Here is a 22,324-nt window from a genome sequence, read left to right on the forward strand (position 1 = left end):
TTGTTTGTATGGGGAGTTCCTCTTTTTTGTGTCTATATCTATTAATATGCCTTGTGCACTAAAACTTCCTGTTTTTCAGTCCGGCTGAGCTCTTGTTTGTGAGTCAAAGGTGGCCTTGCTCTACAAGCCTTCATTATTAAAGTACATAAAACAAGATAATGAGCAGATACACATTAAAAATATTTCTTTTATTCCTAACACCAGTCCCCCTTTTTCATTTCTCACTTGAGAAATTAACTAATTCCTAATTTATAACATTTAAGTTTACTTCAATACAATCCAATTGAATTTTATTTATATAGCGCCAAATCACAACAAAAGTTGCCTCAAGGCGCTTCATAGATACAGAGAAAAACCCAACAATCATGTGACCCCCTATTGAGCAAGCACTTTGGCAACAGTGGGAAGGAAAAACTCCCTTTTAACAGGAAGAAACCTCCAGCAGAACCAGGCTCAGGTACGGGCAGCCATCTGCTGCGACCGCTTGGCGTGAGCTAACAGAGGCTTTGAAGAGAGAGACCTAATATTTAATAATCCACATTTCACTGGTTTATTCTTTGGTTCAGATGTGGATTCTCTATTGTTCTTGCTTTGTTACTATTGATGTTTAAGTTGTTTATTGCTACATTTGGTTTGTTGCTGTCTGTTTGGGAGCTGACATAGTCTCTATGGATAAGGGTCTTTGGCAGGGTAGCATCAGGAGAGAAGCTCCAGAGAGGCATGTTCCCTGTTAAAGCTAAAATATAGCAAAAGAAATTATGCTAAACAAACAAAACCTTTCAATTCCCCAACCCTATCTGTCTCCTCAATGGGTTGTATGTTTTCAATGTTTCCTTATTATTTTGTCATAAAAATAAATCAAACAAATAACTTGAGCTGTGTGACAGCACCTTGCGTTTACGCCAGGCTGTGAGCTGCCCTAAATCTACTTGCTACACCCCCTTTTCACCTAGTTTAATTTTTTCAATCCTAATTTAAACTATTCCTGACTTTCCTCAGTGCACACTGTAAAGTGTAAAAGATACAATTAACTTTCTCCTGGTAAAAGGTCCTAGATTATTTTCTCAACCTTTGGAAACATCCTCTATAGAGTTACCCTGTTTCATCTTTCAAACTTCGGCCTGATTTCTTCGCCCCCTTTAACGGGTAGCGCATATCCGGTCTGAACACTGTGTTTGGGCAATTTACGAATTGTTGCAGGATTTTTATCTTATGTAAAGTTCCTCTCATCCCTTTTATCCTTCCATTATAACCTATGTCTAACAAGCTTTTGATCTTCTTTGTAATATAAACAACTAGGTGTCTTTGTGCTCTGTTTCTCTCCTTTCTCTGGTTGGTTCCGTTCGATCTCAGGCTTCCAGGATTCTTGCCACCCCTGTGGTCGCTGTGGTCCTGAAATCTTCTCCTGTAAAGGACAAAAAACAAAAAGCCTCTCTCTGCTACACCTCACTAATCTACTGTGTTCATCTAAGGTTCCTTTAATCATTCAAAGTTGTTTCACCATATCATGTTCTGGGCTCTGTCCTTTATATTAACTTTACTTAATCTCCATGCCCTTCATGTGTGTGAGCAACACTGTTAGCCTTGTTAAACACACCCAGGGTAAGATATAAACCATCACCATCTAAGCATAAAAACAGATCAAAAAGAACCACAAAACAATTTCTGCCTCAATTTTACCATATCTAAATTATCAAAAACCCCAAACGTCATCGAGTACTCCTGAAACCCATTTCAAATTAAACCTTAAATCCTGTAACTCCCCCTTTTGTGACACATCTGATGTGTTACAAACTCAAAATCCTTCACTCGAGCTTAGGAAATTAAAAGAAAAAGGTTAATCATATCATATTAGGTATACATGCTCCGGCCCTTCAAACCTGTGTTTAAGGAATGAAATCAAATTAATCATCATGTCAAATCTTTTCTTGGCTCCATCCACAGCCTGCATCCTTGGAACTTCCTAGAAACAAAAACCTGTATGTTAACCAGAACTTCACATTTCATACTCAGTTTTTTCCCCACTTATGATCCAACCTGTGTTATAAAAAGAAAACTTAGAACAGTTATCAGTCATGTGTCCAACCTTAGTCCAGTCTTTATGTCAGTGTCCAGTCGGTCCAACCTATGGTCTGCCTCGTCCATCCAGTCACCATCCATTTACACACATTCACTCACATGCATTAACATCAGGTATTGCTGACAGTGGAGACTATCTCGCCAATAATCAGAGTCTTCACTCTCAGCAACATGAGCTCATTCATGTGTTTTATTTTGTTTTTAGGAAAATAGTTCTTTCTGCTTTTGGACTGGATTGGCTCGCGGCAATCTTTTAGACAGAGACTTAGCCTTCTCCTCTGCCCATTGTAATCTGGAGAAGGTCACCTTATATTTGTTCTCCCGAGAATTTTCAGCGCTGTTGTTCACTCTTTCGCAGGCCTGCTTAGAACAAAAATGAGAAAAAGAGAGCTGATTATTAGCTCATCAAAACACAAAACAAAATCACCTGACAGGGTTTTCTAAGTGCACTGTTACCAAAATGATGGACCCCCTTAGACATGTGCATGTTTGATAAAACTCCCTCTATTAAAATAAGAAAACAACACAAATCTAACCGATAGAAGTAACCCATCACTACAACAACAACCTCAACAATCTTAAACACAGAACATTTTGCCACAAGTTCTTCAAGGTCCTGACACTCTCAGGTCAACTAACATCATCTCACCTGCTCAATACACAGAAAATCTCGTTAAACGCCACACAACTTGCACACCATCATCACTAAATTCTAAATTTTCTCTTCTGAAAACTACTACACACTAAGCGAGTTGGACAAGATGATAAACAGACTCCTATGCTAAACCTGCTATCTGATCTTCATGAACTCTTTTGTATTCTAAGGTTAATGCATTTTCTATTTGTGTGTATGTTTCTTTTTGTGGTTTTTTCAGACTCCTTCACAATTCTCCACTTAAACAGCCAGTTTTCTCTCTCCCAAATTTGCTGACCTCAATTTTGATTTCCCGCCTTAAATAACAGCATTCCTTGTCCTCAGCCAGAAGTTAGAGCTTGCTTTTCAGGTTCAGGGAACAATTCACCCTAAAAGACAGGGAGTGTCTCCCCTCTTTGGCTCATCACTGGTCATTGTTAATGACATTTCCCCCTCTGCCTCAGCCCAGCGGCTTTACCCTTGAAGCCCCGTCTCCACCAGTGAGTCCAGGCTCACAGGGACTTTCGAGCAATCGTGACTGCGCCTGCCTTAGGTTGTCCCAGGGTTTCGAGGTGGGATCTTACCCGTCATGGGCTGTCCAGCCTTCCATACTCGCCTGATACGGGGGCCAAGTGGGCATGAGTGCTATGAGGAGGGGGACACACTGACTCTGGAAATTAAAGGAGTGTAAGCTGCTTCCTTCATTGCCTGGGTGTATTAAACTATCCCACTTCTGATTATTTCCAACAATAATTTCTCCTGTAGCAATTTGTGTACGTGCGTTTTCTATTCATTAATGTAATTGTTAGTTCATGTATTTATTTTCTCGGTCTTTCTCTTTTCTAAAACATGTAATTAATATAATTTTATTACTTTTTCTTAAGACATTCAGTCTCTAATTCCTCTGTTTTCATGCTGCAACGTCTCTCCCCAGCTATAATCAGACTTCCTGTTTGACGCACACACACTCTGAAGTTTGCCTACGCACACACTTTTCTCTCAGACTTCCACTTTTCCACTCACTCTCCTATGTGTTATTATTACTTATTTATTATTTTGTACAAATCACACAGAATCATTCAAATCAAGTACTCACAACATTCACACACTTAGAAGCACTCAAAATACGCTTTCCTAAGAGTATTTTATCAAACATGCTTGCTTAGAATCAGAAAGAGGAAGTAGACAACACTCAGTGCGTCTGTCCTCTTAAAAAAGAAGAGAAATAAACACATATGGGACAATTCTCCCCATCTTAGACAAAATGTGACCTTAAATGTCCGTTTCCAAGTCATGTTCTTCTCTACACACGACTCTTGGCCTCCAGGGCATAAAACTTTGAGCATAATCTTTTACTTTACCAGAACTAGTACTTTACCAGAACCCTCATACTAAGACTAAGACTGCTATATGTGCACTTCTTTCTTTGACAAAGTTGTATTTTGTATTTTCTTACTCAGCTGTATATAGTATTGGTATTCTGTTTCATTCTATTGTATATACTATTCTATTCTACTTTATTTTATTGCATTCCAGTGTTTTCTAATTTCTGCTGCATAACTTTGCACTTTTGCTGTAACAAAACAAATTTCCCACCTGTGGGACTAATAAAAGTCATCTTTATCTTTAACTAGCCCTAATCTAAATCCTGTCTCATCCACTGCTGAAATTCTAGTTCAATGAACACGTGTCGCAGTTTAAAATTAAAAGAGGAAGTAACTCACACCCAAGTAGTGTGTGTGTGTGTGTTAATGTCTGTGTCCCTTTAAATGAAAAAAGGTGAACACATGTGGTGAGTTTTCCTGAATTTACACAAAATATGACATTAAATATCCTTTTCTAATTCCTGTTCTTCTTTAAACACCATGAATGACCTCCAGGTCATAACCTTTGGACTTATAACTCTGATATAAGTCCACACAGCACACCAAGCACAGAGAAAATTCAACCTCAGTGCTTCAGAATTCTCCTCAAAATTCAGAAACTGTTTCTGTCATTTATCTCCCCAAGAACTTCATCATACGGACCTCGCCGGGTCCAGTAATCTTCAGCACATGTACATCACTGCAGCCAGTGAAGATTTAAAAACAGTTTCTTGTCTCAGTTTACCCAGCATTCACTTATCAGATGGACTGCAGCCGATCCATCAATCTCAACACAATTGTGTATCCCCATGTACGCAACTTATTCTTCACCTAGTAATATTTTCAGAATTACTTCAACATGGTAAACATTGATTTTCCTTTAAAATCAACTTACCATTAGAACTCAAAATCACACCTGACTCGATTCTCTGAAATCCTGAGTCAGTTAAACACCTTGTTCAACTCACGGTGTTCTTTTCTCGGGCTCCTTCGTCCGAGCTCACTCTTTTTGCCCCGGCATCTCCCCCGGAATGTTCCAAGATCTTCATAGACCCAAAAGTAAGCATATTATTTCCCTAATCAAAAGTGAAGCCGTTCTTCACACAGTAATTCTTAATCCAACAGCCTTTGTGTTTTGAAACCAAAAAGAGGAAGGAACAGCGCCCAATTTAAACTGCGCATGTTGTCACTGAACAACACACACACACACAGACACAGACCCAGGGCAATTCTTCCTGGATCATTTATCAACGTTCGAACCAACACAGTCCGCATTGATTATTTTCTGGACCTCAGCGGATTCACCAAAATTCATGTGAGTATATCAACCATTCACCGATTTATTTCTTTTCCTCAGACCACCAGATCTGTTACTTCAGCACAATAAACACTGATTTTCCTTCAAAATCAGTTTACCAAGAGCCACAAAACCATTTCTGACTCGATTTTCTGAACTTCTATGTCGCTTAAACATCCTGACAACACCAGGTGTTTCTGTCGGACCTCCTCGTTCGAACTTAATCCTTTTACTTACAAATAAGCGTCTCCCAAAATGATCCTCTTGATCATTAGCTATTCACCGAGCCCACAACTCTCGGCAACACCACCTGACGTATGCCCACGCCGGAGCTCCTCTTTGAAGTCTCAAAGAGGTACTGGAGTTTGACACTTATTAAACCATAAGCTGACCAATAACTCTTATATTCTTCTTTATTCTTAAACATGCATTGGTCTCTTTTTCTCTTTTACCATGAAATACCATATAACCTTTTAACTCAGTACTGTCTGTTTCTCAAAGTTTCATTATCCTTGCTTCAAAGCTTCTCATTACTTCAACGTTACTCATTCATTACTTCAACGTTTTACTTTATTCTCAAGAATTCAGTTTTACCACTACTGCGCCAATAGTTAAGATCATCTACTCAGCGAACAGATAATTTAGAATTCAGCCAATTTGCACAAATTTGCTTATTGAACAGGTTTGTGCGTACCTTTTCTAATCTTTTTAGACCGGTCTTCTGTTCGCCTCATATCAGATCCAACCTTCGGCCACATTTGTTTTACTGATCGGCTCGCGGCTAACTTGAATTCTCTTAAATCACATATCAACACCTCGGACCCTTCGCGTCCGGTATTTATTCTCTCTTAAATCATATATCAACACCTCGGACCTTCGCGTCCGGTATTTATTTTCTTTTTCTCACAATTAAGTGTCTCTCAAAATGATCCTCTGATCATAACCAATTTTAAAACCAAGGTCCCAAGTCTGTGGCAGATGGTCAGTCTGGAGTCCCGCACGCCGACGGACCCTAATGGACGTCTCCAATAGGGAGGGGGTCTCCACCCCTGAACTTGACACTTATAATCCCTTTATTCCTTAATCACAAATCAGTCTCTTTCCTCTCTATTTCCTTAAAACAACATCTCTAGTTACTTTTAGCTCAGTACTGCTTTTTCCGAGCTGACAGTGAATGCAACACTACTCTTAAGTTTCACTTTTCGTTGCAAACAAAGATTTTCGTTTCAAACAAAACTCAAAACAGAGATCAACGGATGACCACTTGACTACCTGTTTTAGAATTATAATCCAATACAGCACAATTTCAGTTTAAGAGGTTTGTGCCTTACCTTTTCGTGGGCCCAATAGTCAAGCAATCACCGTGACGTCTGCTGTTCGATCACCTGATCTGGCCTCGACCTCCGCCGACAACAAACACCTGTACTTCTTTCTGCTGATCTTTAGTTGCCCTGCATCCTCCACCAAATGAAGCGAGATCGATCAACTGCAGATCAGACAACAAACGACGGAGGCTCCAGAAAAGTGCAATCAAACGATGAGTTTATTGACAACGGAGAACAACCATCAGCATATGGCTTATTTGCTCTGATAAAAATACACTGGGTTCTGGTTTTATAGCATAGAGGATCACACCCCCACATACACGTCAATACAGATCAAAAATACATTGTGTACAGTCATTGTTTACAGACAAGGGTACATCTTGTACATCTTAATAACTATAAACAGACATATAACTTCTCTTTTTGATAACACCTTCCTTTTAAGGTAATAACTTCAAGCTTCAGGGCCTCTAAGGGCTAATAATGGACCCTCGTCCTCAATCTCTAAGTAGACTGAATTGGCGCAGGTCTCAAATAAGAAGCAGAAGACACTTGGGCCTTCGCTCAGGCCTGCTACTAGATTTATGTGTATTGTAAGCATGCATGCAATTAACCTGCTATGTTCTCATCTTCCCTCAACATGTATCACCTGGACACTCTCACCAGTGAAGCTTAAAACCCTCTTGGATAGAACATCAAATCTAAACAAGCACAGATATACAATGTGTATAAAATGATCATAACTACACCTGTAAATAGAAAGGTCAATGTGATGACAAACATTCAATGCAATATGAACCCTGTAAGAAATATTACTGATAAAATAATACTGTAAAACATGTTCTTAACGCATTTATCATAAGGCAGAGTATATGGCAGCAATAAAAGAATCTCTAAATCCCAACAACTGCTTCACTAATCTGAAGGTTGAATACACTGATGATAAAGAATTCTGTAATTTTCTCATGAATACATAAAATAAGTTAAAAAATCTGAATTGATTTGATGTTTTATCGATCATAAAGACAAATGCAGATCAAATATTATCAATAATCAAAGAAACTAAATATGTTAAACTCTAAATGTGATCAGTTCTTATGATCAGTACCATTCATCCAGACAATCAATACATGGATCACATAAGAACAGGGTTTGATTTTAAACTTTATTGATCGTATCAGCAGTGATACAAACAGAAGTTCAATAAACAGCTGACCAAAGACTATAGAAGCTCAGTGGTGCCAGAATTAAACACAAATGTAAAAAGTGAATTGTCTGTCTGAGCCAATAAAAGTGCATCAGAGAAGATTAAGTTTAGAAATGTTTTTAAAGTTAATAGATTTTATTTTAAAATAACGTTTTTATATCTGTCATCTGTCAGTCACCAAAAGTTGATTCTGTTTATCTGGGCATAGCGTTTTCAGTGGGAGAAACGTTTCATCATCCAATTAACTTCTTCAGTCTCAGCTGACTGCAGGTTTCCCCAATCTTATAAACATTACATTTGTATAATGACTGAAACCAGCCCACTAAATGAACACTGGTCTGGGAGGTCAGTTCCTTCATCATAATTATGCAAATTCTAATGACCATTGATCAACAATCACTGATCAAAACCCACTGATCAATGGCCATGAGTACCATTCACAGAGAGTTGGGGAATGGCTGCAATCAGCACTGTAAGATGGTGACGGATGTACCCTTAGGCCCCCTCCTCGATTCAGAGATGGTCTTTCCCTTTTCACGTAAATGGCCTCCTTGACTCCGTGCTCAAACTAGCGTTCCTCCCTGTCCAGGATGTGTACATCCTCATCATTGAAAGACTCTCCACTGGCCTGTAGGTGTAAATAGACTGCAGAGTCCTGGCCTGACGAGGTGGCTCTTCTGTGTTGTGCCATGTGCTTCGCCAAAGGTTGTTTGGTTTCCCCGATTTATAAATCCTTCCAATCCTCCTGGCACTTAACAGTGTACACTATGTTACTCTGTTTGTGTCGGGGGACCCAACCTTGGGGTGGACCAATTTTTGACGCAGCGTGTTTTGGCGTTTAAAAGCCACAGAGACATGGTGTTTCGAAAAAATGCATCTCAACTGCTCCAATACTCCTGACACATACAGGATCACTACGAGTTTTCGCCTAGGCAGTGGTTGTCCTTCTCTCCTGGATCAGCTAGAGCTTTCTTTAGGCGCCTTCCCAGCTTTGATAAAAGTCCAGCTGGGATAACCATATTTTTTCAGGAACTTCTTGCTGTGATGTTCTTCTGCTTCCCTGGCCGCTGTTTCTGTGGGGATGGTGTTCGCTCTATGTTGTAGTGTCCTGATGACACCCAGTTTATGCTCAGATGGATGATGAGAGTCAAACCTTAAATACTGATCCGTATGCGTTTACGGTACACATCAACTTTTAGATGTCCCCTATTACTGATGGAAATCTCACAGTCTAAGAAAGCTAACCTGCCACTTTTCATATCCTCCCTGGTGAATTTGATGTGTTGGTCCATCGAGTTAATGATCCATGAATGGTGTACATCCTGAGATTTGATTTTCACCCAGGTGTCATCAACATACCTGAACCAATGACTTGGTGGTGTTCCAGGGTAGGATAGAAAAGCCTTCTTTTCCAGTTCTTCCATGTACAAATTGGCCACAGTGGGTGAAACTGGGAAACACAGGGCACACCCATGTTTCTGCCTCTAGTACTGACCCTTGTATGTGAAATAGGTGGAACACACAGTTCAAACACACTTGGTCGATGCTGAGAGTGGTCCTGTTGCTGAGGTTGGTGTCATCTTGTAATCTCTTACGGACTACCTCCAACGCTTCCGTGACTGGGATCCAAGTGAAAAGAGATGTAACATCGTACGAGACCATGGTTTCATCTGCCTCCATAATGACATTTCTCACCTTCTCAACAAAATCCAAGTTGTTCTGGATGTGGTGTTCAGAGCTGCCTACCTTCGGGTTGAGGATCGAAGCCAGAAACTTTGGGTTGTTATAGGTGACCGAGTTGATTATACAGACAATCGGTCTTAAAGGTGCACCTTTTTTAAGTATCTTTGGTAAACCATATAGACTTGGTGTAGATTCCCCTGGGTATAGCCTGTGGTATGAGGTCAGGTCAATAGCATTGTTTTGTTCTAACTGCTTCAGAGAGTCTTTCACCCTCTTCCTGTAGCCACTTCCTGGGTCTTGTTTCAGGGGCTCATATGTATTTTCGTCACTGAGCAGTGACAAAATTTTCTCATGATAGTCTTTCTGGTTTATCAATACTGTGCACCTGCCGTTGTCTGCCGGAAGGATGATAATGTTGTTGACATTACTAAGTGATGTGAGTGCCTTCCTCTCCTCCATGCTGATGTTGGATGCTGGGGGCTTTGCATTGCTGAGACAGGCCAAAACCTTGTCAGTGTTAAAATGAAATATTTTGGATTTATACATTTTTAAACATTTTCATGTTACTTCATTTCCATGTAATTCTGTCCAGCTGCCTCTGAGCTTCAAAGAAATATTGTAATGGTTCTACATTTGAATATTCATTTAGTACTTTATTCATGTACTTTTTCATGTTTTCTCATATTTTGTCTAAATCAACCAGCTGTAATCGTGTGTTATGTTTCTAACACAAAAGCAGCAGCAGTTACAGATAAAAGTTGCTCTTTAAGTGTTCAGTCTGATGAAGGCTTCATGAGGAAGAGGAGCGAGCAGCAGCTTCTGAAGGTGTGTTTCTGCGTCAGAACATGTTGCTGGATTTCAACTGAGTGCCGTTAGCTTCTGAAACAAGAAATGATCATTAACACAGTTCTTCACTGTTAACGAACACGCATCACAACTATTTAATGCCATCTGTTGGTCTGGAACGTGACTGTAACATGTTTTAGCTTCTTCACTTTAAACGTGCAGAAAGCAGCGTGAGTTTGTTTCTTACTCTGAAAATCCTGAGTCGACTTTTTCCTCTGAGTTCCTGAAACCTGCAAACAAACATGGAAGTTTTTCACTTAGTCCTGAGTGATGTCAGAAAAAAAGTGTTTCCATGCAGCTAACATGGCATCCAGTCAACCGTCTACCTCTGAAAACCAAAACCCGCAGTTCCTCTGACGTCCACTAGAGGCTCCAGCAGTGACTCAGTCCTCATAGATTCCCATGTTAAAATGTCCAACATGTTGACAATGTGCTATAGCTCACACAAATCAGCTTTACCTGAACCAGACCTCTGCACTGTGTTTGTGCTGTTGGAGCATTTTGGTGACCTCATGTGACCAATAGTATGGCTGCTGTGAGGTTACTGTACTAACAGACCATCCAAGAAGGGTGAGGTCCAGTTCTGCAGAGTGAAATTCTGGGATTACTTTTTGGACTGATAACCAAATTAGCCAGCATTAGCACATAATTTAGCACACAGTGGTCCCTCGCTATATCGCGGTTCACTTTTCGCAGCCTTGCTGTTTTGCCGATTTTTTGGGGGTGCAATTTTGCATGCTGTTTTTTTTTTTTAAAAAACAGCACATTGTGTTCTGCGTCCTGATTGGCTGTAGACCAGTGTCAATTAATCTCCTGCCGTGTCTCCTGTACAGTACAGAATGCGTTCAACTTGTCAAATTTACATAAATCTTTGATCACTAGCAGAAGACCCAACGATATTTTAATGCTTTTCAGCATACTTTATTATTTCACTATGATTGCTGTACACACTCGGCTGTAGCTCTCCTGCTGCCAGCCGCACACATCACCCACAATAACAACACTCCCACTCAGGACCCAGTACTGCTCATGCAGAGCGGCGTGATGAGCTGATGCAGCTCCAGTGCATCGGCTTCTCCTGCAGCCATGTCACATGTATGTTTCTTTTCTCCCCAACGAATACAACAATGTCAACAAAACGTTTTGCACCGTCAAAGGCACCTGCGGGTGTCATTGGTTTCATTCTATAATACTGGACTTTTTTTTTCTACGAAGGTTTGAACTTTAAGAATGTTTAAACAAGAGAGAAAAGTGTGAAAATGTTCGTGCCTGTCTAAAACAAGTGTATAAAGCATGTAGGGAGGGGTTTTACAGCCTTAAAACATCTATAATAACTGTAAAAAATAAAGTTGGCTACTTTGAGGATTTCACCTATCGTGGGTTATTTTTGGAACGTAACCCCCGCAATAAACGAGGGACCATTGTACCCTCTTGTCCAAATATGGTCACCTCTGGAAACAAAAAACCAAGATGGCAGGAACAAAAACACAAACACACAAAGGTTTTAAAATGTTCAGAAGCCAAACAGAGAAAGCACAATGGTTATATCTTCTTTATTCTCTCATTTCTCGACCATCTAACAGCTAAAACCCAATAACTTTTTTATTTGTTCCTGTGAGTGAGAACACGTTAATGTAACCTTGACATCATTTCCTCACACACTGACCTTCTTCTTGGATCCGGCGGCGCTCAGAGCAGCGATTTTACTCTCAATATCAGAAACCTGCAGATGGAACAAACATAAAGGGAAACTGTTGTGTTTGCTTATTAAAAACAGGAAGAGTTGAAAAGTTTCCTGTAAGTAAGAAATCTGTGTTTATTCCAGTATCAGCCATTTTGTTCCTAGACACTGCGTAAACATGACCATGTCCATCCAGAGCCATTGACCCACCTCGCTCTCAGCACTCTGGACTCTGGCGGCGGTCAGTGCCACCACGTCCTCAAGCTCTGACAGTTCTGAGTCCGTTGTCCCTCCAAACTGATTCTTGGCGCTCTGCTCGAGCTGCCGCAGCTTCGACTCCAGCTCATAGGACTGACCGGCCGTGATGTACACCTGGACAGGTAACAGGACAGACCCCTGGGTCAGCTGACACGCCTCCAGACCACTGAGAATGATGATGATGGTGATGAAGACAGGCCTGAGTATCAGTGAAACACACTGGTTCTCTGACTGACTCAATCACTGAACAGGTAACAGGAGAAGACCTGGTCTCAACGGTCTCATCAGAGGATAAAGAGTTCAGTCATGAGGATCTTTACATCATGACATGATGACCTGATGATGATGAAACTAGAAAAACATCTCTTATTTTGTATACTTTCTCAGCCATTTTTACTGATAACTTTAAGGCTGTTGGGCAATAATGAGCATAGACCTAGTTTTACCAACTGTTCTGGGGCATGTTTCAAATGATTATGTAACCTTTTCCTAAATCTAGAACTGCTGTAACTGGACTCAAACTGGACTGCGACTGGACCCAGTGTGTTTGACCGACACCAGCCCTGTCGCTGATGGACGGACACACAGCAGCCGGGAGGGTTAAAGCCAGTCCAGACATTTCCATCATGCTTCGGACGAGGCGGAGGGTTGGGTTTCAGGGACAATGAGGCGTGCAGTTCATGTTGGAGGCTTACATTTTCCTCAAGTTCCCTGAACGCATCATCGGCCTGCTTTACGTCAGTGCCTACTAAGTGGGACCTGTCGATCGGCTCTGAGAGGCCGTACTCGACCATAGCGTTTTCTGTGGCATTAATGGTTCTCAGGACCTCAGTGGTGAGGTCACAGAGGGCGGCGGCAGTCGATCTCTGAAAGCCATGTAGAGGGACAGATGTTAGCAGCTGGAAAACAACATCCCATCCTGCAGCAGCTACCGGGCTGGATGCCCCACAGCACCACAGCGTGTCTTGTGTCTGACTTGTGTCTCTGGGAGGTCATGTTGCGATTAAAAAGGACTCTGCCCATAAAAAAAACCTGTCTACATTTAAATGTGGTGCACACCTTTTGTTCCTAAAATGGTGGCATGTGTTTCAGACAGACCTGACCACAGTGTTAAAAACTATCCTGCTAATTCCCCAGCTATGATTCAGAGACAGACGAAGAGGTTTCCCAACACTCAGTGCTTTTACAGATTTCTCCTCCTGTTTGGTGTCACATGACTGAGCAGAGGTTTAGTTTTCAGGTAAACACCTGTACAGGTGAGGGGTCCGTGTGGTCCAGGCAGGTAGCTGCTGAGCTTCACAGTAACAGTAACCTAACAGACAGCTGTTAGTCAATGCAGGAGGCAGCAGGTTAGTGAGGACTAGTCCGTGATGCATCAGAAAGAGTTCTCCTCCATCAGGAGGTCAATGGATGTCTAGTCTGTAGACCTGGGTTTACTAGGACAGGAACCACACCTCTTTCTCATGATTTTTTTTGTCACGGATGGAATGAGAAAACCAATGAGAAGTTTAGAGAAATATTCAGTATTTTCAGGAGTGGAGCTCTTTATGAGGACAAAAACATGAGAATGAAGAAGAAACATGGTATTCAGACCCATTATAGATGGAGTAAAAAAGCTTTTTGGGGGAGAAGCCAAGCCATGCTGTAGAAACACTGAATGTATCACACATGGGAACCTGGATGTTTATGAGACATCAGACAAAATAAAGAGTTAAGAAACCTTTTAGACTTTTTTGTTCTTTGAAAACAAGGTTAAAAACAAATATGTCATTAAATGAGTGTGCACTGATCCAAAAGTGAGGTTTTTATAGCTGAAGCACGAGAAATTTGAACATCGGATCCATTGGTGGTCTGAGAAACCTCCAGGTTCCCATTCTCTGGATTTATGGGTTGGAATTCAATGAATTCTGTAAACAGTGGACTGAATCGGTCTTCCTACCTTCTGAGCCTCAGTGGGCATCTCATCACTGGATGAGCTCAGTTCTTTGTCCTTCCGGGAGTTCAGAGCGATCGCTGGGCCACCCTTCAGTCTGGTCAAACCTTTACCCACAGAGAAGGACTTCTTCCCAGCCTCGTCATCTGATGACGGGCCCTTATCACTCAGGTTCCCCGCCAGCTCACTAAGCTTCCTTCTCAGTTTCTCCTCCTCATTCTGAGCTGATGGATTTGATGCCTGCTGTAAAACAAAGTTACAGGATGTTTGTACTGACTGGTTTCAGGACATGATCTCACATTATCCCACATCATCATCTCACCTCACCTCGTTTACACCAGGCGTAATCTTTTCCTCCAGGCGGCTCAGCAGAGTCTCGATGGCTGACATTCGTTTGCTCAGTTCATTTATCTGCAATGTAAAATCAACATGAACAGCAAGGAGACAATTTTGTATGACAGAAAGACTCCATGTCAGTTTTCATTAACAATATCTCCTGGTTCTTTATGGCTAAGATTATACGGACTGGAACTTGTTTATACAAAATACCATGAAGAAGAAAAAAAGACAAAACATAGAATTAAAACAGGTTTTCCAAGAATCAAGAGAAGAAAATCCAATGTTTATGCAAACAAAACTTAATTTCCAGGGACTGGTTGATTGTCCTTACCGGCGGGGCTTGTCCCAGGTTCTCCTGGGAGGAGGTTCTACTGCCCCTTCGGCGGTGAGGTGGTTGTTGGTACATCTGCGGGTACCTCTGGTACTCTTCCTCGTCTGACGTGTCAACGTACTGCTGCCGAGCCACCGACGAGGTGATCTTGGACAGAGAGCGAGTCCGGACCATCCGATTCTCTCCATTGTCATCTGATAACAAACACAGAAACACTCAGGTGGATGCAGACCTACAAAGATGGACAGGTAAGTAAAAGCATTCAGGTAAATGTACATGTTGGAGATAAAAAGCAGCATGTCGGACATCCAAAGTAGAAATTTTATCTAAACCTGGTAATAAGTAAAAGTTCTGATTAGTTATCTTATCCAGTATGACAGGCTTGTTTTGAAGGCCTCTGCTTTAAGTTTAAAAAAGTTTAGATGTGATAAATCCGTGAAACAAAAGCTGTGATACCTCCAACAGACACCAGGTGGAGCCCCAGTGACAACAGCTACAGGACAAACAGTATTTCCATTTATTCCCACATTTCCACAGTTTTCACAGCTGAATGTTGTTTATGGTTACTCCCAGAAGTTTTCTGTGGGAAGGTAAATCATGGTGGACAGACTCTGTGTGCCCCAGTAACCCCCATATAGACCTCAGTGGTTTTAATAGTTTATTTTGTTGGACATGTGAAATTGGTTGTGTATTTCGGGACCTGCACCACATTGCTGGAAGAGCGGTATGCTGGTATACTGACCAGGTCTCATGGCGTATCGGTCCAGGCTCTTCCTGCGGTTTCCTCTGTGGCTGTAATGGTCGTAGTCCACGTCATTCCTATAGTACCGATCATCCTGCTGAATCCAAAGTTACACACACGGTTTTAGATCTCTTTTTTATGTTTGCTTTGCATAACTTTGACTTACCTGCACAGACGGACGCCGTGAGTGAGGCAGATAATCCTCATTGTCAAAGTCCATAGGATGAACAGACAGCAGACGTTTGTTCTTCCTCATCTGAAAACACATCACATTAGGCCTGAATGTGGATTGTTTCATAAAACAGACATAACATCACATCTTTATCACTTTTATGTTTATTACCACTTTGTAGCGCTGACCCTCGAATTCTCCTTGATCATCCTCATTGCCATTATATGCGTCTGAAAATGCAACGTGTTTTGTCATTATTCTGTCCAGTTTTAGTTTTAGATGATGCTCCTGTGGAACCATTTGATCCCACAATTAATTTTGAACAGTGCTTTATAAAAAAGCAAATCATTAGTAATGTGTACACATTTGTATGTATACCACTTGGTTAATTGGAGTTCCACAAGGTTCTTTACTAGGACCAAATCTGTTCACATTATACATGTGAATAGACATATATTTTCAGTGCTATGCAGATGACACACCCAGATTACCCTCCGAGGCTCCTGACTACTGTAGCCATAATGCTCCGACAATACATCAAGCGTTGCAGCTTCGCAGCTTACCAAAGTCGTGCTAAAACATTTTTGACAGATTTTAGAGTTCAGTTCAGTAAGCACAACCAGAATTCATACATAAGGCGCACCGGATTATAAGGCACACTGTTGATTCTTGAGAAAATAAACGATTTTAAGTGCACCTTATAGTGCGGAAAGTACGGTAGTTAAACTGCAGGAATGTCTTAAAGACCTGGATGACCTCTAATTTTCTGGTAGTCATTGTACTTTCTAGTACTCTACTCTCTACTCTAAGCCTTTGAGCCGACGTTCCTTTGATTGGCTAAGTCCTGGAAGCCTGGCTTTGTTCAGTGAGTCTTAGCTTTGGACCTTTACATGATTAATTTGAACCTTTGCCCATAGTTACCAGGAACATTTGACAGTAACATTTAAATAGCACAGTAAATAGGAAGAAAATTTCCAATTGAAATCTGTTAATAGTAAAACATTTAAGAAACTCACGATTGTGGACATCCGGCATACTCTGGGTGTCATCATCACGCCCACCTGAAGCACCAACACAAGTTTTCTGTTAGCGTGTAAACTCAATAAAACCCTAAAAACCCTAAAAAGCTCACAGTTGACTCATTATCTCAGAATTCTTTAACATCAGGCAAACTCACCTTCTCCGTTCAGCCTCTTGTACAATGACCTCATCACTTTGGCGCTACCAAAGCGCTTGAAACGGTTTCTCACGTTGTCATGGTACCAACCCAGAGTCCCGATCTTGAGCACCCTGAACAACACAAGTGCAGAATATAGAGAATATAATAAACATCTACCCTACCATTTGATTATTCCTATGGGAGTAAAGGATAGGATAATTATAAGCCAGAAGGCTTCAGCCTATTCCTTTAACGGTTACTGTTTGATTGAGTAGTTTTATGTAAAATGATAATCTGTTGTTGTTGACCGAAATAAATATTTCACCATCACCATAAAAGACACTACCATAACCACCAACTAACTCTGAGCTAACGCTGACGCAGTGCTCTCTGGTGCTGGAGGCTCACCTGTTCATGCGGCAGTTGTCGCACACCCAGCCGTGCTCCTTCTTGTTGTAGCGGCTGCAGGACTTGCAGGTGTACATGCGACAGTCCAGACACTGGCGTTTGCTGTTGACCAGGAACTTGAAGGGCTGCAGGCAGCGGATACACAGCGAGTCGGACAAGTTGCTCTGAGAGCCCAGCAGCTCTCGTTTTGAGTCCTCCTTCTCTATCTTATTCTTCAGCTCACTGCAAAAGACATGAAAAGATAGTCACAGAGTTCATCACGGAGTAGGGACCTCGAGGTTTGGAAACTTCAGCAAAAATAACTGCAGCTTCCCAAACAAATATAACAAATTAAAATAGATTTCATAAAATTAGAACACTCTGACCAATCCAAGGAATGCACAAAAGACTAAAACCATAACAGAGGACTTCTTGATGAATTTTGAGGATCTGAAGGAAGAGCTGATGATGAAGATCTGGAAGATCAAACGCTAGAAACAAAAGCGTTGACATTTTGTTTCTCAAGAACAGTATGGCGATGGATTTGCTTTTCAGAACAAAGAGTAGGTAAATCTGTGTTTGAGATGTTTGAGCATCAACCTGATTGAATGAAGATCTAGGCACAAACCAAACATAGCCAGAGTAAAGCACCAAAGGATCAAACCTCAGCAGCATGCTCCACAAAAACGAGTTACCTCTCTGAAAGGTCGGCTGATGCCAAATATCCAAAGCTCCAGATTACAGGGTGCAAACAACAACTCAAATTCCACTCCAGGTGATCTTATAGAAACCTTGAGCTGACAGATAGACAGCTAGAATAAAAAACAAAGGAAGAAGAACCAGAACCAAGAAACTGATTCCCTCTGGAGACGGAGCTACAATGGACTGTTTTAAGGCGCACGGGTGAAGGTATTAATTATAAAACTGATCGAGAAACCAATGTGAGAGTTTGGTTCTTTACATTTTCACAGAGAACAGAGGGAACAGCAGTCATAAAGAAGATAAATGACCAATCTGTGACTCACACACAGCCCCTCAATGATTGGCTCTGAAGGAATCATGTGTTATCCCTGCTTCATGTGATCCATCACTTAAACAAATGTCCACATGCAGGCCCACCAGCCTTAGACAGAGAACCATGGAGGGGCTGAGCCACAAAAACCTTGAGAGCATGCGACGACCACGACTCGACTTCTGTTTAGAGTTGGACCATCCCTCTGTGTTCTGCTGTTCATCTGGTGCTGGGTCACAGGAACAGGAACGGAGAGACCTCCCTCTCCACAGCCACCTCGTCTAGCTTATCTGGAGGAACACAGAGGCCTTCCCAGGCCAGCACAAGGACCTAATCTTTCCTGCTGTCTCGGATCTACATCAGGCCTGCTCCTACCGGTAGGAGCTGGCAGCGTGCTCCTTATGAACCTAACTCTAGTCCAAATCCCTCCCAAAAGTCTGAACTCCTCACCTGTCCAGTTCATCTGTCCACAGTATAAAAAAAAGTCTTCTTATAGATTTCATTTTGGCTTCTTTCATAGTTTTAAATGTTGAATTCTGATCAGTTTTTATTGATTTCTCGGTTTGATTTGAACGCTTGTTCAAGGATGAAGATGACATGTTCCTGATGATTTCTCTCCAGTCATGAGTCCCTGTGTGGCTGATCCCTCCCCCCTGGGGCTGATGGGAGTTGGAGTATTTGGAGGAGACACAGAGTGTCTTTGTGAGGTGACTCCATGTGACCGGGGCGTGATCGAGTGCAACAACAACAACGTCTTTCACGCTGGAATTCCTGCAGACTTCACATGAACAAAAACAGCTCAAACTCCGGGACTCACACAACGTTTAGCTTCAGAGTCACAGAGAGAAAGTTTAAGAAAGTCTGGGGTTTATCTGAGACTTAAAAATATCAACTCTGAGAGGAAAACATGCCAAAAACAGCTCAAAATTCACTGAGGGAATGTCTGAAGTTCATTTCAGTTTCTTTGTTTTTACTGTGTTTACTTTTGTTTCACTGATCTGGCAACATATTTGATTTTTGATGAGTTTTAAAAAGGACTTAATTCACTCTCTGATTCTTTTTACATTGATTTATTTTTGATTTGCCTGTTTTTTCCCGTTTTTTCAAAAACACTGAATACATACAATATTCAAACTTCCATTAAAATGTGCAGAAGCTTCAAAGGTTTTTTTTTTTATTTCTGCAGTTTTTATGTAAGTATTTTCTGTGTGCTGTTATTAATGCTGATATTTCAGCTTCAGTTTGAAAAACATCCTGAAACTTTAGTAATGTTCCTGATATTTGTACATGAAAACTCTCTGAGTGTGGAAACCAGTACCTGAGCCTCTCCTCTTCTTTCTTGCGGAGGTTGAAATCTCGTTGAATCACCTCCCAAACATGTTTGGCCTCTTCGTCCGTTAGACGGGAAAGATCCAGCTTACGCTCCATGACACTAAAAGAATCAATCAATCAATCAAAAAAACAGTCAATCAAACAGTCATATGAGGTGGCAGTTGTGGAGTTCCTCGGGGTTTCGTTGTTGGTCCTCTGCTTTTAGTAACAAGGTTTTCTTTTTTTTTCTTTTGAAAAACTCCAAGAATAGATGTAAATAGATGTAACAAATAACTGTATAACTTTGAATTTAATATAAATGTTTTTCACCCTGATCAGTGGCAGTAATCATCTGTTATGGATCCACCTTTTTTTTTTTTTTTTTTTTTTTTTTTTACAGCAGGGGTGCCAGCAGCTTTATAGCTTTAAAAATGATCAGGTCCAAATGATCTGCCTACATTACAAAATGATCAATATATAGTTACTTATAGATATATTTAATTAAACAATACATGTCATGTGATCTGCCCACGATACCTTTGTGAGCTGCGGGTGGATCATGATCGACAGAGTCGGAGGTGTTTGTGGATTTATTATCATGGTTTTTCTAAAAATTATAAATAATCAGATTTGGAGATGTCCAGCTGCTGAAGTCTCTTTTACTTTGAAACATATGATATGAACATGGTTCAGTGTCAGCTGCTGCTCTGTCACCACACCCACAAACTAAATCCCACTAAATTTAAACTTCAATCTGCAAAAATATTTACAGTAAAAGACTTTCAAAATAAAGGTCTACCGGGCTAAAAACAACATTAATTTACTGTTTATGTGCCTTCAGAATAAAACAGTATGCAGTTAAATAAAGACAAGTCAGTGAGCGCTGTGTGGTCTGTGATGTGTCGTGTGAGACAGAGGCTTCGTTCAAAGCTCAGATTAGATTTAAAAACTAATTTGTTTAAACTCTGATGAATTTAATAAAGTTCATAAATGAGATTACAATTTAGTGAAAAACAGCAAAAACTCACCCGGTGTGTGTGTGTGTCTGCAGCTTGATGATGAGATGAGCGAAACTGAACTGAGAACATCAGCTGATCACATGACTCACCTCTTGACACACACACACACACACACACATTCACACACACACACACACAAACACTGTAACACGGCTGCAGGCTAAACTCTGAAAAACCAAATCAGACGTCCACAGTGAAGACGACAAACATCCAGGGACACAAACTGAAATTAAAAGTGTGACAAGTGTGAAGCATTTAGAGTCAAAGCTCAATTTGTCCAACAGCAAGTCATGAGACCTGAGATCATTTGACATCAACAAACACTCAGTGAAGACTTTTACTCTGACACTGAAGATGTGACTGAACACACATTAGATATTAAGACTTAATAAAATACTTTTATACCTACAGATGAACACTGTGAACGAGATAATAAATACAAAGAAATAATTGCATGAACTTGAGTGTATTTATCTTTATTAATAATAAATGTGACTGTAAGCCACTTACGAACATAAATACACATGACGTGGAGAGAATCTGATAATGTTGTTGATAATAATTTAATGTCTTATAACATGATGTCATAAAATCACAAGGAAAATGTTTTTTTCCCAAATAAAAAGTTTATTTTCAGACTTTATGAGACAATAAATCCACTCCTGGGCTTTTATTTTGACATTAACGGGGTAAGTGATGTAGTTATGGGTTGAGGGTGAGAACATTTAAAAGGTAAGTGTGATGTTTTTGTGAAACTATAAAAATCAGCTGTTTAAAGGAAGCTGTTTAAAACATTAAAACTTATTCCTGGGCTTTTATTTTTGGCAAGTGGGTTATTGTGATTTAAAGTATCCTGTCGGTAATACTCGGAAAAAATATTTTAAAAAGTGAAAAAGCTTGAGTCTAAATGAAAAAAGAGTTTTGATTTAAGCTGAGAACTGTTTTAATATTTTAAAAAATAAAAATGAAATGTCTTGAAAGCAAAAAAAAATTTAAGTAAATAAAACTGTTGACCTTTAAAAATATAACAGGAAAAATTTACTGTGAACCTTGAATCAGGCTGTAATTTTCTTAAAACCAACAGTAAATATTTTGTAATATTTGAACTGTAATTAAAAATGATTTAAGCTTTTAAAAACAAACCATTGTTATTTATGCAGCAGTGAAAAACAATCATAGCTGACACAAAGTGTTGCACACTGGAATGACATAATAAAAAAATATAGAAGATAAAAATAAAAAACATCAAAAATGTCAAAGAAAAAACAAAAAGAAACAACAAACAAAGATTCACTGCAGTGTGTGAGTGTGATCACAGGGGGGCAGTGTCTGTTTGAGAATCATCCTCTGATCTGCTCTGATTGCAGTTTTAATGATTACACTTTGTTTGTTTGTTGCCAGTCAGCTGATCGCATCATGGAGACAAATAAAGGGATTTATTTATGATTGATTGATAGGACAAGGGTTGCTCCTGCACATGCTCAGTCACAGCTGTCATTGATCGAAGCTCTGACCTGCTAAGCAATCAGTGAGTCAGACACAGCT

At 40.4% G+C, this 22,324-nt stretch overlaps 1 protein-coding gene across 4 annotated transcripts; it reads right to left on the bottom strand.

Annotated features, from left to right (window-relative positions):
* Nucleotides 1-10,221: 10,221 nt before the first annotated feature.
* On the bottom strand, nucleotides 10,222-20,985 carry mlpha (melanophilin a). 4 transcript variants are annotated; one of them, XM_039598643.1, is made up of 16 exons: nucleotides 20,789-20,985; nucleotides 19,768-19,881; nucleotides 17,459-17,680; nucleotides 17,069-17,181; nucleotides 16,908-16,952; nucleotides 16,063-16,121; nucleotides 15,886-15,975; nucleotides 15,720-15,813; nucleotides 14,978-15,171; nucleotides 14,635-14,718; nucleotides 14,314-14,550; nucleotides 13,070-13,240; nucleotides 12,327-12,488; nucleotides 12,102-12,158; nucleotides 10,623-10,665; nucleotides 10,222-10,468 (listed from the first exon to the last, which is right to left on the bottom strand). In XM_039598643.1, the coding sequence occupies exons 2-16, from the start codon at nucleotides 19,875-19,877 to the stop codon at nucleotides 10,428-10,430; spliced, it is 1,722 nt and encodes a 573-aa protein (XP_039454577.1). In that variant the 5' UTR covers nucleotides 19,878-19,881; nucleotides 20,789-20,985; the 3' UTR covers nucleotides 10,222-10,427. The 4 variants fall into 4 exon arrangements, with proteins under 4 accessions (XP_039454577.1, XP_039454578.1, XP_039454576.1 ...); XM_039598644.1 differs by having other exon boundaries at nucleotides 14,314-14,547; nucleotides 15,720-15,816; XM_039598642.1 differs by having other exon boundaries at nucleotides 15,720-15,816.
* Nucleotides 20,986-22,324: the final 1,339 nt, after the last annotated feature.

The sequence above is a fragment of the Oreochromis aureus genome, linkage group 15, assembly GCF_013358895.1.
Source record: "Oreochromis aureus strain Israel breed Guangdong linkage group 15, ZZ_aureus, whole genome shotgun sequence".
Lineage (NCBI taxonomy): Eukaryota > Metazoa > Chordata > Actinopteri > Cichliformes > Cichlidae > Oreochromis > Oreochromis aureus.